Source organism: Myotis lucifugus, unplaced genomic scaffold, assembly GCF_000147115.1.
Source record: "Myotis lucifugus unplaced genomic scaffold, Myoluc2.0 scaffold_92, whole genome shotgun sequence".
In the NCBI taxonomy this organism is placed as follows: domain Eukaryota; kingdom Metazoa; phylum Chordata; class Mammalia; order Chiroptera; family Vespertilionidae; genus Myotis; species Myotis lucifugus.
The window spans coordinates 3,415,360-3,429,634 of NW_005871140.1; the positions used below are offsets into that span (position 1 = coordinate 3,415,360).

General features: G+C 37.7%; 1 protein-coding gene across 1 annotated transcript in view; it reads left to right on the forward strand.

Annotated features, from left to right (window-relative positions):
- The window catches only part of DNAJC24 (DnaJ heat shock protein family (Hsp40) member C24), a 39,141-nt gene that overhangs the window by 13,216 nt on the left and 11,650 nt on the right, over positions 1–14,275 (forward strand). The window contains exon 3 of the mRNA XM_006091608.3: positions 11,395–11,533. Coding sequence (XP_006091670.1) covers positions 11,395–11,533 — 139 coding nt within the window. The remainder of the gene's footprint in view (positions 1–11,394; positions 11,534–14,275) is intronic.

Consider the following 14,275-nt stretch of genomic DNA (forward strand, 5'->3'; position numbering starts at 1 on the left):
CTAACTGCCCTCCCTGCCAGCCTGGTCACCCTAATTACTCTCCCTGCCGGCCTGGTCACCCTAACTGCCCTCCCTTGCCAGCCTGGTCACCCCTAACTGCCCTCTCTGCCGGCCTGGTCACCCCTCACTGCCCTCCCCTGCCGGCCTGTTCACCACTCACTGCCCTCCCCTGCCGGCCTGTTCACCCCCAACTGCCCTCCCCTGCCGGCCATCTTGTGTCCACATGAGGGCGGCCATCTTGTGTGTTGGAGTGATGGTCAATTTGCATATTACCACTTTATTAGATAGGATGCTGTTAACAAAAATGTTATGTATAATGTCTAGTTAGCACATTTTGGGTATAAGTAAATTGCCTGGCTTTACATGATTTAAAAATAGTAACTATCATCTTTCAAGGTATTTTAAAACTGTGCCGTCTGAAATATGAAACAACTTTAAAATTTGCCTTCAAGTAAATCATAGATTTTTGCTCATTTATTACATTTTACTTGTTACTAACAGGTTATTTGTGTTTTGACTTATTTTTTCTTTACGTTCCAATTAATTTATTCTTAATTGGAATACTTTATTTTACATATATGTATTCTTGAATTATCTTCTATATCACAAATACAGTTAATGCAGGTGTGCCCAGTTTTCTACTAATTAAGGGTCAAATATATTCTTACCCTCAGTAGGAAAAAATAAAACCCCTTCTCATGATATTAGGCTTTTTGAAATATTGTCTATAAGTTGAGTATTATCCTTTGTGCAGTGTGTGGTATGAGCTAGCTCAGAAAAGAGGTGTCTTATTTTCTGAAGCAACTTAAACTAGCCATTACTTTTTAGCTATCTGAAAACATTTAAAAATACAAAATAAAATTCTTACAATCCCTTAAGGTAATCCAAGACATTTTGTTTGAGAATTATACTTTTTAAATTCATTAAATGTATGGATTTAGAACTATCTATGAGGACCAAAGCAATCTGAATTTGTCTTCAGTTATTCATTCATCCTTTCACTCAACATCTGTTAGGGTTAGTACCTATTACATTTCTAGACACTATTCTGGATACTGTGGATAAGAGATTATTGTTAGGAGGAAGACACAGATGTTTAAATCTAGTATCTAGTTAATAAGTGCTATTGAATATACATCAAATAAATTCTGAACATTAAAAATTGTAAGCTTATATTTTAGATGTATTAAGTATTCATAGCTGTATATGCTATACATTTATACAGGCATATTGCTGTACAGAGTTGTATTCATGAAACTCCAAATACTATACTTAATGAAAAAAATTAATGATTTTCAAGAGTAGTTTTGGTTAAATGGCATTTTCACATTGTCTTTGGACATTGATACCTATGAAAACTCATCCTCTGTAAGTGTTCATTTACGCATATTAGTGTTATATTGGGAAATTAGTGCTATTACTGGATTTCAGGAATGGAAGAGCAAATTTTGCATGTAGTTTATGGAAGAGAAATTTGCCCCACCCCTTCCCCGGGTTGCTATAAAGGACAAAGGCCCGTAAGTGTGGGAACATATCCTTCCCACAGGGGATTTAGCTTCTCACCCTGATGTAACAGAATGGTCTCTGCATGGCTAGGCGTCAGACTCAGTTTCAGCTTTTGTGTCTATTCCAATAACCTGTTCCTTCTTCCTCTAGTCAGCCCCTCTCTGATATGTGTAACCACCTTAAGCCAAACGGGGTTACCAAAACAAAAGTTCATTTCCAGTATACTTTCTAGGATAGGCGAAATACCCTTGGAGCAAAAGCGCCTTTCATCCTTTGTCCTTGGTTATATGTTTTTCCTTTATTTTTGGTCCAGAATTCTTTACTGTCTTGTCAACAATGCTTTCAAGAATTTTTAAAAAATATTTTATTCAGGCCTGCCTCTCCTGCCATACCCCATTAAAAAATTAAATTGTATCAAAATATGCTTACTCACATTATGTCCTTTGATTTTTACAAAACATTGAGCTTTATAGACAGATAATGTATTCATTAACTAAATATGTACTGTCTTGTCTGTGCTGGCATTGTGCTAGGTGCTGTAGATGTAGTTAGTGGTAAAATGATGGATAAAGGGCCTTACTTCCTTGAGTGGCTTACAGTTTAGCAAGCATTCTTTCTATTCTTCAAGTGAGGAAATTTTTTACAGTGGAATAACTTTTCTAGGGTCACATAATTAGTCACAACCAAGCCAAAATAAAAACTGAATTTTGCCTATTTCATGGTCAGTGCTGCGCCAGTTCTCTCCTCTCTAGAATTTTCCTTTCCATTAGCTTACCCCCTCACGCAGTAAAATGCCTTTCAAAATTACGTATCCTCCTTTGGGCCTTGGTTACTATGGCTGTTACTCCTCTCTTCTTCCTCTCTAAACATGGCTTAACTACCATCCATTTGCTTCTCAGCCCACTCTCTTTCCCCACTGCCATTCTTCTATCTCGTGCCTAGTACAGTGGCAGTGGCCCCTCCTTGCCACAGTCAGTGGTTTTAATGTGACATTTGCTGTTGTCATAGATCTTCCTTGTGCCTTGAAACTCTTTCCTCCTTGGGCTTCTGCAGATTCTGTTTCCTGATTATCTTACTGCTCACTGCTCTATTATCTCTCCTAGCATCTTTTCTTCTATCGGATATAAATAGTACTGTCTTTCAGAGTTTTATCTTTGTCTTTCTTCAAGTGTCACCAAATCAGCGACTCCTACTCTGAGGCCCTAGTGCTTTGGGAGGTCTCTTAATTGTTTGCAAAATTGTGTGTGCATCTCCCTTTTACCAGCTTTTTATGATGATCTTGGAGTTGCTCATAACTCAAAAAAGTTGAGAAGGACTGCTTTCTGTATATTCCTGTAGTTTTATCTGCTTCACAGGTGACTCCCAAATTCCTGTCCCCAGCTTCACACCTTTCCCCTGTCTGATACCTCCTGCCTTCGATCCTCAATATCCCTAGCAAGTTCCTCTCCTTGTTGCCCGTTCCCTACCTCTCCTCCCTATACTCGTTCCCTACCTCTCCTCCCTATACTTTCCATCCTACCACCAGGTTACATTTTTTTGTTAGTTTGTTTTTGAGAGAAAAATATGGTTATATCTCTATCATGCAAGTAATGTGGAGTTTTAAGTAGGGAAACATCCATGTTTCTTAGCATACTAGTTTCTTTCCATTCTGAACTCAGTCTTACTTTTCAACTGCACCTTTTATTACTTTTCCTACCTAACTGTTCTTTTACTCATTCCAAGTAAAGCTTGCAGTTCTGCTATTCATAACTCTAATATCCATCTTAGTATTTTCCTGTCTTATATTTGGCATTTCTCACTGTCTCGAATGCCTTTCCCCTCCACCCTTTCACAATTCCTCCACGGGTTGACTCCTCTTCATCCTTCAAAACCCAGTCAAATGTCATCTTTATTTAAAAACCTTTCTTAATTTATTCTAAGTTAATTTTTTCATGATGTTATCTTTTTTATCAGCCCATTCTTTACATTGTATTATAATTAATTGTTTATATGTCTGATCTTCTCCATCAGGGCAGGGATCCTGTTCTATTCATCATTGGGTGCTCATTGGCTAGCACAGTATGACTTATAGTAAGATAGTTAATAAGCCTTTTTGAGTGAATAAACACACTTTCGCACATGGGTTATTTTTTCTCTATTTGAATCAGAAAAACCTTAAAATTGTTCAAACATATTTTTAAAATCGTGTTTCTGCTGTTAGCTGTTGTATAGGATGATACATGAGTTGTTGACTTTTACTTTAGGCAATATTTTCCTAATCATTAGGTGGCAGTAGTGTGTTGTACTTGACTTTACCTTTGTAATTTTTTTTTTCAGCTTTCATAATCTTAATGTGGTGTCAACATGTAAAGGACACAGTTGTAGTCTTTTACCTGGTACATCTAACTTTGTGTAACATGATCTTGTTTAAGCTAGTAGGCATCTTACAGAAAGTGAAACAAAACAACAACAAAATACGGCCATGTCAGCCAGTGTGGATCTCTCCCTCATCTACCTAAGTTATGTTGGTTCATTAGAGAATCACTGTTGCACCATCTTAACAGCATCTCCTCACCAACTTTTTAATGGCTGCTTCATAAAAACAGTGATTGGCAATAAGGAAAACCAAATATTATCAGAGAGGATATGTTTTTTCTCAGCATCCGAAGAAGCTTACTTAGGCCTTTATCTCAAAAATTGTATACTAAGTTCATTGATTGTAACTGCAGTTATTAAATGTTTTATATTTCACTCAGTTCCTGTCAGTATAAGGTCACTTCTCTGGTTTATTGAGTGTCATTTTAGGTGAGTTGCCCTCACCATTAGGTAGTTAGAATTAAGAAAATAATAGCTACCACTTCTCCAGCCTTAAGCATTTAATCTCCCACCATTAATTTTTGAACATCCTATATAATAAAAGTGTAATATGCTAATTAGACCGGACGTCCTTCTGGACAACCTTCCGACAAAAGCTAGGGCTGTGAGGGCCAAGGCAGAAGGTGGCCACCGTGGTGACAGAGGTGGCCGCCATGGCTGGGGGAGCCAAGGCAGCTGCCGTCACGGCAGGGGCCGAGCCCCTTGCGTGAATTTTGTGCATCGGGCCTCTAGTGTATATATGAAAATGCCAACGCTTTTAGTTTAAATTTCATTCCCATTGTATTTTTCTATAGCTTATAAAGTTAATTTGACAGCAGTTACACTTTAAGGAATATACATATATATTTTTGGTCCACAGGGGCATTTTTGCAAATAAAAGAAAAACAACTATTAGAGTTGATTCAGATAACTTAGTGTTAATTCAAATATGATGTAGGTAAATTAAATGTGGGACATTCTCTTTTTCATGTTTTCTTTCTTTTCTATCTCAGGGATAAAGCACTTGGGATTCAAAGCCAGTGTAGTAGTATCATTAATGTGGCAGAATGATCAATTAATAAAGGAAGAGCATGAAAGCGTTGACAGAACACACTGTCTAATTAGTACCTGATGGCCTTGATGGCCACAGAGCAGAGCTCCGAGTTGCTGCAGGAGAGCAGCCCTGTAGGATTTGTAGATGTACATCACCACCCTTGTTCAGCAGGGATAACTTCAGTTTGCCATCAGTGTCTTAAGTCTTTAATTGCACAAAACCCTGTCTTCTCTGCACCCAGAGAAGTAGTTAGCTAGTGCACTGCTGCTAATTACCACTGGGGGCTATCGGAGGCAGAATGTCATTCTTGGAATTCTCTGTGTAGTTCATGTTGAGTATGTCATCAAAGACTTGTTTGATATGATTTGGGTTGGGGGAGAAGTAAAAATTTACCCTTAAATTAGATATGAGGTAACCCATTGCTTAAGGTTTAATTTTCTTCATATTTTTTGTTCAATCAAAGAAGCAGATGTGTTACACTTGCATATACACTGAGTGGCTAGATTATTATGACCACCTGACGTTTGCAGGCGAATTAGCCGAACAGTGCATCATATGGGATATGGAATCCGAAGGCCTGTTCGAATACCTTTGCTGTCTGCAGTTACCATGATAAAACGTCTCCAATTCGCACAGGAACACAAGGATTTGACAGTCGAGCATTGGAAAAAAGTCATGTGGTCTGATGAATCACGTTTCCAGTTGCATCATGCAGATGGCAGAGTGAGAATTTGGCGGAAACAGCATGAAAGCATGTACCCCACATGCATGAGTACAACCCTTCAAGCTGGTGGGGGCAGTGTTATGGTTTGGGGCATGTTTTCCTGGCATGATTTGGGCCCTGTAATTCGTGTGGAACAACGTCTGAATAGCACAACATACCTAAGTATTGTTGCTGATCAAGTTCATCCTATCATGTTGATGGCGTATCCCAATGGAGATGGCTTCTTCCAACAAGACAATGCGCCATGCCACGGTGCTCGTATTGTGCAGGAGTGGTTTCAAGAACATGAGGGAGACTTTACCTTGCTTAGGTGGCCCCCACAATCACCAGATCTCAATCCAACTGAGCATTTGTGGGACTAAGTTAAAAGAGCCATCAGGCAGCTGGTTCCACCACCATCAAATCTCACAGAACTGGACAGTGCTATTCATCAGGCATGGTGTCAGATTCCTCGCATCCCCTTTCAACATCTCATGGAGTCAATGCCAAGAAGAATTGCTGCAGTATTGAGGGCAAAAGGTGGCCCAACGAAGTACCGATGGGGTGGTCATAATAATCTGGCCACTCAGTGTATATAGTCAACAACAAAGAAAAGGCATAAGACTAGCAAAAGGAATTGGTGCAAGATTATATTTTAGAGAGTAAATTTCACAGTTCAAAGTACATTACAGAGATCGGTCTTGGTTTTGAATAGGTTTTGCTATGGATTGGATTACTTAGCTCATATTATTTTACTTCTTACATTTCTTTATTTCTGTGAGTCTAACCTATAACATACCTTTTAATTATTTGAAAAAAGATCAATACCTACCATAAATATTGCATGGCCTTGTTTGCCTTCAATCTTTTTTAGTCTCTTCCTTCACTTTTCATTACTCTTCCTTTTCTTTTTCCTATTCCTCTATTTCTCTTCTGTTCTCCCTCCCCTTTCTCCTACAGGCTCCTTTTTCTCCACCATCCCTCTTTCCGTTTCTTTGTCTTCCCTCTCCCACCTCCTACTACCCTCTTCCTCCTCCTCCTCTTTTACCCCTTTCCTTAGAATATGACTGCAAATTATGATGCATTAGGTTACCCACTAAATTTTTGAGCTGGAGAATATTAGGGTTGTAAGTTAAACCAAGTGAATTTGGAAGCAGGTGGATGGAGTGGAGAGCTGTTAGAAGATGAATGCTGGAGACTAGGTAAGAGCTGTTGTTAGTTTGAACTAGGCTTGGCATTGGGAATGGATAGGATATAATGTAGGTAGAATCTACAGAATTTGGTGATTAGTGGAATAAGGGAAAGTGAGGTTACCCTGATATTGTAGTCTAGATTATTAGGAAATGTATTTATTTTTCTCATTCATTCATCCATTCATTCAGCATACATTGAGTGTAGTGGTGGTTTTAACAGAACAAGGAATTCAGCAAGACAAAGAACTAATTTTAGAGTCTGGCTGATAAGTTTGATTTTAGACATGTTGAACTTGTAGTACTGATAAGGTAGCTTTTAGAAGGTATTTTGAGCCCTAGCTGGTTTGGCTCAGTGGATAGAGCGTTGGCCTGCGAACTGAAGGGTCCTGGGTTTGATTCTGGCAAGGGCACATGCCCGGGTTGTGGGCTTGATACCCAGTAGGGGGCGTGCAAGAGGCAGCCAATCAATGATTCTCTCTCATCATTGACGTTTCTATCTTACTCTATCTCTCCCTTCTCTCTGAAATCAATAAAAATATATTTTTTAAGAAAGAAGGTATTTTGAAATTTGATTCCAGAATTTAAGAAAATTTGAAGCTAAAGAGCTAGTATCCTATTAATAATACTCAACTCATCTATTAATACATAGAGAAAAACCAATATGCTTTATTCTCAGGTATTGCATTGGCATAAGAAATAACCTCAGCATAACAATTTGGGAATTTTTGCTTAATCAGATTTGCTCATAGTCCTTTTCAAAATTGATTGTTACTTCCTATTTGAAGTCAATATTTTATAAATCAAAACAGCATAATCACAGATATGTAGTAAAGGATGAATGTTATCTATTTTCTAACTAATTATCTAATTGATAACTTTTTATTTGATTTAATATTTAAGTAGCAAGCTACTAGTAAATAAAGCAGTACTTCGTTTTGTAGGTAGGAAAGGCATGAAAGCTTCCAGATGACTAAGTTCTTCCAATTCTAGGAAAATTCATTTCAACTTAGTAGTACTGAAAACAAATAGAAGTTACTGTAGTTAAAAGAAATGAACTTTACAACATTGATTTTAGTACATACCTATTCTGTTAAGACCATCAGTATTTTCTCTGGTTGGTCGGTGATTTTCTCAGAACTCTGTTTTTTGTATGATTTTGCCTGCATTTTTCTAATATGAGGAAGTTCATGTTATCTTTTTGTGGCTATTTCTAGAACACAGGATGCCTTAGATTTTATCTTCCCATGAATGAATGAAGTAGGAATATCTTTGAGCTCTCAATGGTGGGAAGATTTGGTTAGTGGGGATTAAAGAAAAAGGAGGGCAAAGAATAAAATAAGCCTTGACAACAAAAGGAAAGTGACTTGGTTCTCTCAGAATAGTAGTGAATGCTTGAGCCTGCTTCCCATTGGAGAGCTCAGATATAGAAATAGCAGGAAAGAAATTAGCGTTCACTTTGGGATTGGAAAATCTTGAAAGTATTAGGAGTTTGGTTTCTCATGTTCAAGAAAGAATCACTGAAAATTTAAAAATTAAGAATGTATGTAATAATGACACCATTTTATTAATAGACCTTATAAATGAAACATCTTAAAAAGCTATAGTGTCTGTATTGCGGTTTTAAATCATAGATATCTTTAGATTATGTATAATTTATTGTGACTGCCAAAATAAATTACCATAAACTGAGTGGCTTAAACCAACAGAAAATTATTCTTTCAGAATTCTAGCGGTAGAAGTTTAAAGTCAGTATAACTGGGCAGAAATCAAGGTGTTGGCCTGGCTGCACTTCCTGTAGAAGCTCTAGGGGGAGAGTCCATTTCTTGTCTCTTCCAGCTTCTGGTAGCTGCCAGTGTTCCTTGGCTTGTGGCCTGATCACTCCAGTCTTTAAGGCCAGTATTTCCAATCTCTCTCTGCACAGTCTTCATACCACCTCCTCTTCTGTGTGCCAAATCTCCCTCTGCCTCTTTTGTGTAAAAATACTTTATATTTATCTCACCTGGATACTTTTCTTTTTCAAGATATTTAATCATATCTGCAAAGAACTTTTTTCCAAATAAGGTAACATTTACAGGTACCAGGAATGAAAAGCTAATATTTTGGGGTGCCATAATCAGCCTACCACAGAACACATTTTTTGTTTGTTTTTTAGACTTTCATTTTGTTCCGGAATTTGCTGTCAGAACAGATTGGACTGAGTGAGGCTTTTATCACCCCAAATGACGTACTTATTTTCTTGCCATAACTACCATTTTTTAATTGAACCCTATGTTATGCCCAGATTTCAAGATTCCCAAGAAACCACATCAGGGAGCCAGCCAATCCGATGCAAAAGCATAAGAATCTGTATTCGAGCTAGCTCGGCTCCCCCACCTTGCCGACGCAGCGACAGGAAGCAGAGAGAGATAACTCTGTGTGGAGACGGGTTATATAGGGGGAGTTGGAGGAAGGGGAGGAGAAAGGACTGTGCTCTGCCGATTGGCCAGGCACAAGTCTGTGTCTTGTTCCTGGGTGTGGCTAGCAGAGGCTTAGACTTCCGGGAAGAAGCTCCTTGCCAAGCACGTGGCCAAGGTAAGATGGAGCCCTTACCCTGGGGCAAGGTGGAGGGCCTAGCCCTCGCCCTTTCACCCTATATTGTAGAATAAAATGTATTGCATTCTAATAGCACAACAGAATAGATCTAAAAGCCTAGGATGGTGGTTACTTAATTAAAATAGTAGTCAGGAAATATCAAATTGGTGAAAGAGATTGATTGAATTGTTCTTTGACACTCATGGAACTTATCTATGACTCAATAAAATTTAATGATAGCTTTTAGTTTGGGGCAGCCTTGGTTTTGTAGGGCTTGCTTGGTCAGGTTGATGCATGATCAGGTCCAATTATTCTTTTATTGTACCAAGTATACCTTCTATAATGGCCTATTAGAAATGACCTGTCTTTTAGCCTGTACTTCTCCTATATAGCTACTAGTTTAGAATGATTCCTCTGGGGTCTTACTTAATGTTTCTGACATATTGAGGTTGAGTTTTCACATGTAAGTGTATCTTAATGTATACATAGTGCCTAAACCTCAGTATGGGAATAACTTTTATGAGTATCATTTGATAAATTATGATCACAAAACGATTAAGCAATAAAGCTATAGTTTCCTTTTCTTTCGTCATTATATTAATTAGCATAAATATTTAAATGTTGATAACCGATAGATTTGGCATAGGAAGAGAAATAATTTGCCAAAGGGAAAATGGAAGCCTAATTCTCTTTGTCCTATAATCTTTCTTCCAGCATGCATGATGTTCTTCTGTGCAACCAAATATCACAACTGTTTTTGCTCTGCTAGTTGAGGACATTAGCAGTGTGAACAAGTTCAGCATGAAGACAAATTCACTATCAAAAACCATAGTCAATATTATGATTAAAAACCGACATACTTTCTGAATTTTGCATTGAGAATTGAAGTCATTTGCTTCATGTTACTTGCCACAACTCACTGAGTGGTCTTGGCTTTAGCAACTTGGATAATAAATGACATGGTACTTGTAAATTTTTCATGTTCTTTCAATGTCTGTAAAGCAGTCAATGAAGTATTCTGGCTGAATACTATAAAGTGGTTCCTTATTTACTTAAGAGTGAAAGATTACATATCTCAATATCTGCTTCTGTTATTCCCAGATTACTTAAGTGAAATGTCTCTAAATTTAGATAATCTTTCGTTACTTGTTTGTTGGGAGACTGCTGAAAAGCAAATGACACATTTATTCTTTCAGAAGACCTGATAGACATCAAGAGAAGGGATAACAGAAAACATTGAAAAAAGGAAAAGGAGGACAGTATAAGTGAGGTATCCAGTAAGCCATATTTACATTATCATTTGAGAATTGAATTGACATAAAACTTTCTGTTTTTGACCAAATAGTTTAAAGAAATTGCTGCATACTGAAAACATTCTTAAAACTTTCTTAGAAAACACATGTAAGAAAGATTTACCAATGCGTTAATTTATATTCAAATGTTTCATTGAGTTCTTTAAAATTCTTTCTTATAAATCTGCATTAGGATAACCATTTTTCAATAAAAATTATGTGCAGGGATTTGTAATTAAAATCTTCATAAATGAGCTAGAAGATGAAACATTTTTTATTTTACAGTATAGGTGTATAATCTAATTTTATGAGAAAAAGCGAGTCCTCCAATCGTGGTGGTATCCGTAGCCATGCACATTATATAAGGAAGCTTCCTTCTCTGCATAGTTTGTGTTCTTCCTCTGTCATGCTCTGCTCGTCTGCACGTACCTATTTCTGTTTTTGTTAGTCATCCTCTCTAGGTAGAATGTCCAAGAGACCAGTGATTCCATCCATCAGCAAATTATCCAGAAAATGCTGTCTTTGCACGTTGTGACAGATCATGTCGCTAGTGGATTTATAGCTACTCCAGTGGTCTAATTACCCTGGCAAGTCGTCTCCCGGGCCCAGCACTGTTGACTTGTTGCCTTGGCATCTAAGTTTTGTTTTCTCATTATCTTCTTTCTTCACGAAAGCTCAGATTTACAGTTTCTAAAAACTTAACCCTCTCTATTCACCATCCTCCTTATTTTTGATTGGCAGTATCATCCAGACAAACAAAGTGCAGATGTGCCTGCAGGAATGGTGGAGGAATGTATACAGAAGTTCATCGAAATTGATCAGGCATGGAAAATTCTAGGGAATGAAGAGACAAAGAAAGAGTATGACCTGCAGCGGCATGGTAGGTACTTGTGGGGAGGAGCCACAGCACACGGGCACCTTTCTAAGCACCATCTGCAGCTGTGCCTGGGGAGCATTCTCTAGCATGTGCACCAGGTTATTACCTTCTTTACTGCCCCATCAGTTTGTAATTATTCCCCATTCTTAGTAGTGATTATTGCGACTCCATCGAGAAGTTAGCAAACGACTAAGACGTGGCTTGTGAATCTGTGGAAGCTACTTTTTGTAACTAATGAGAAATGTTTAATTACACATTCCTACTTACTATGTTTCACATGTTTATTTTTATTAAATTATAGTGCTTTTAGACTGGGTACTGTATAAAGGATAGTCTAAAGGAAGATACCCGATGAAGTAACATAAAGCACTCTCTGCCTCTGAGCTTGTTTTAGGGTAGGTTTCGAGATTATCTCTTGGATAAGCTATTCCTTATAAGATTGCTATAAATAATATTTTTGGAATGAACATTTCCCAAGCAGTTTCAAAAGTCATTTATTTGATGCATTTTAGAAAATACCTTCTTAAAACAGTGACAAGCTCTTGTGAGAAAGAAAGGGAGAAATGTAGGTCAGGTTTATCACACATGGATTGCGGTTACACAAAGTGATAGGCTGTCTTTCAGCGCTGGCCTTGGGACAGAGTCCCTCAGCCTTCTGTCTGAACCTTCACTATGGACCCTACATGTTAATGGGGGGAGTCAATAATCAGTTACAGCCTGTGGGGAAAACACTCAATTGCACTCTGCAGTAGGGCACCAGCCTTAGCATTGACTCGTATGTGTGGATAAAAGCTTACTGGCTCTGTAGTTGATTATTGAGTCCCCTTCCGTGCCCTATACTGGCACACCATCAGACCTAATAATGTGATTTTAAGACTTATACAACTATGGTTTTGAAAATTTGATATGAAAATCAAGGCTTTATTTCTAAAACATGTCATTATAGGATAAAGACAGTATAAAATAAATATACAATATCTATATTTTCAGAGGGAGTTGTCCTAATAAATTAAGTATTGCTTATAGTGTGTGATCCCATTGTGTATCAAGACTCCACGAGCTATTTGTTTATGTACTGCAGTGTTGTTGTTGTTTAAATAGTGACTTTCAGAACACTAATCAGCTCTAAGGCCCTTCTACTTTCTTTAAGACTGGTAAGGTTTTTTTCTTTAATGTTAAGAAGTTGATGAGTGTATCTTTGCAATGAATTAGGATTAATTTTCAAATATGTCTTGGATATTTTGTCCTGCTTCTATTTGGTGCATATCTGAGCAGCTTTCAAATGTATTTCTTTTGTAAATGTGTTGGTACTTCTGAGACAGCATAGGGACTTGGGCCCAGGAATAGAAAATACTAAGTGGCCAGGAACCCAGGAACTTCAACACTGGTAAGCCTTCTGGCAAAAGAATGCAGAGGTGCTTCCATTTGAGGATGAATTCTATCCATACGTATATCTTTTTAACCTGGGCTAAACATGATACAATTTCTATGGAAGTTTTGAAACTAATACACATGCGTGTGTTGTGTGTGAAAAGGTACCTATGTTCCTAGAACGACCAAACTGTACTGTAGGTGATTATTCTCCCATGGTGCTTTTGCACATCTTGATCAGCCTTTACTCTGTGGGATGCTGATTTGCTTAAGAGAAGGATAGTCCACATAAATGTGCCTTAAGGAGTGTAGGCTGTGTTCTGGCACAGTGGCTCTGCATTTTTGCCATTCCACAACTATGTTCTATTAAGAACCTATCAGTGAAACTGACTAGATGCCTGTTGTCTTAGGAGAAAAGAGTTAGGGAGAGATCACAAATAAAAAAATATTATCTCCCGCATTTACATCATCATGAGGTAATGGGTAAACCAGAAATGGAGAGAAATTGGAAACAGAGTTTAAAGTGAGTAATGGGATTGCATGAAGGAAGGCTTACAGAGATATTGGGAGAACAAATAATCAACATCTTCAAGCCTTTCTCCTTGCCTTTGAGAGTTTTGAGTCCTTGGTTTTAAGTTTTTAATGGGAACAACTATGACCTGCTGTATTGTAGGGGACTAGGTCATTGAGAAGGTCACAATAAAGTTTATGCAAAGCAAATACAGTGAGAGTTGGGCATGATTCATGATTCAGATAAATAGGCTGATCAGCTTACAATTTATATAATGTCAGTTTACTTTGTAAGTTTTTCAGGCAGGTTGAATTGAACTATTGTGGAAGAAAAGTGGAAATACCTCAGATTTAGTAAATATTTTCTTAGTTTCCAGAGGCTCCAAATAGTGAGAATGCTTTGTTTTAGTTTTAAATTGAGATTGGCTTGCTTTTTAGATAAGAACTAGAAGTCTCTTACCCAAGTATAACTTGCTGTTTTTAAGTTTCATACTAGAGCTATTTTTAAAAATCTCATAATAAACCTAGTTTTGTGTTGTCATTTCTTTTGACATTAATTTTTCCTTCCTGACCCATTTTCAGTAAGTGGCCTCTCAAAAGAAGGAAGTGAACTTGAACTTCTAACGGTGCAGATTTAGATTTGATAGAAGGTAAACCTTTGAGAGTGATAATTTGTTAAAGACCAGGATAGGTTACCAAGAGAGAGAGAATTTGTTATAACCAGGTCACAGCACTCTTTTTTTCTGGGTCACCCCCTGGGGACATGGAAATAGCTTTGTCACACAGAACTCTTTTTGCATGTGGTGATAGATCATTGTAGAACTTTCTTTTCTTAGGGTGTGCTTAAAATATGTTTGTTTCCTG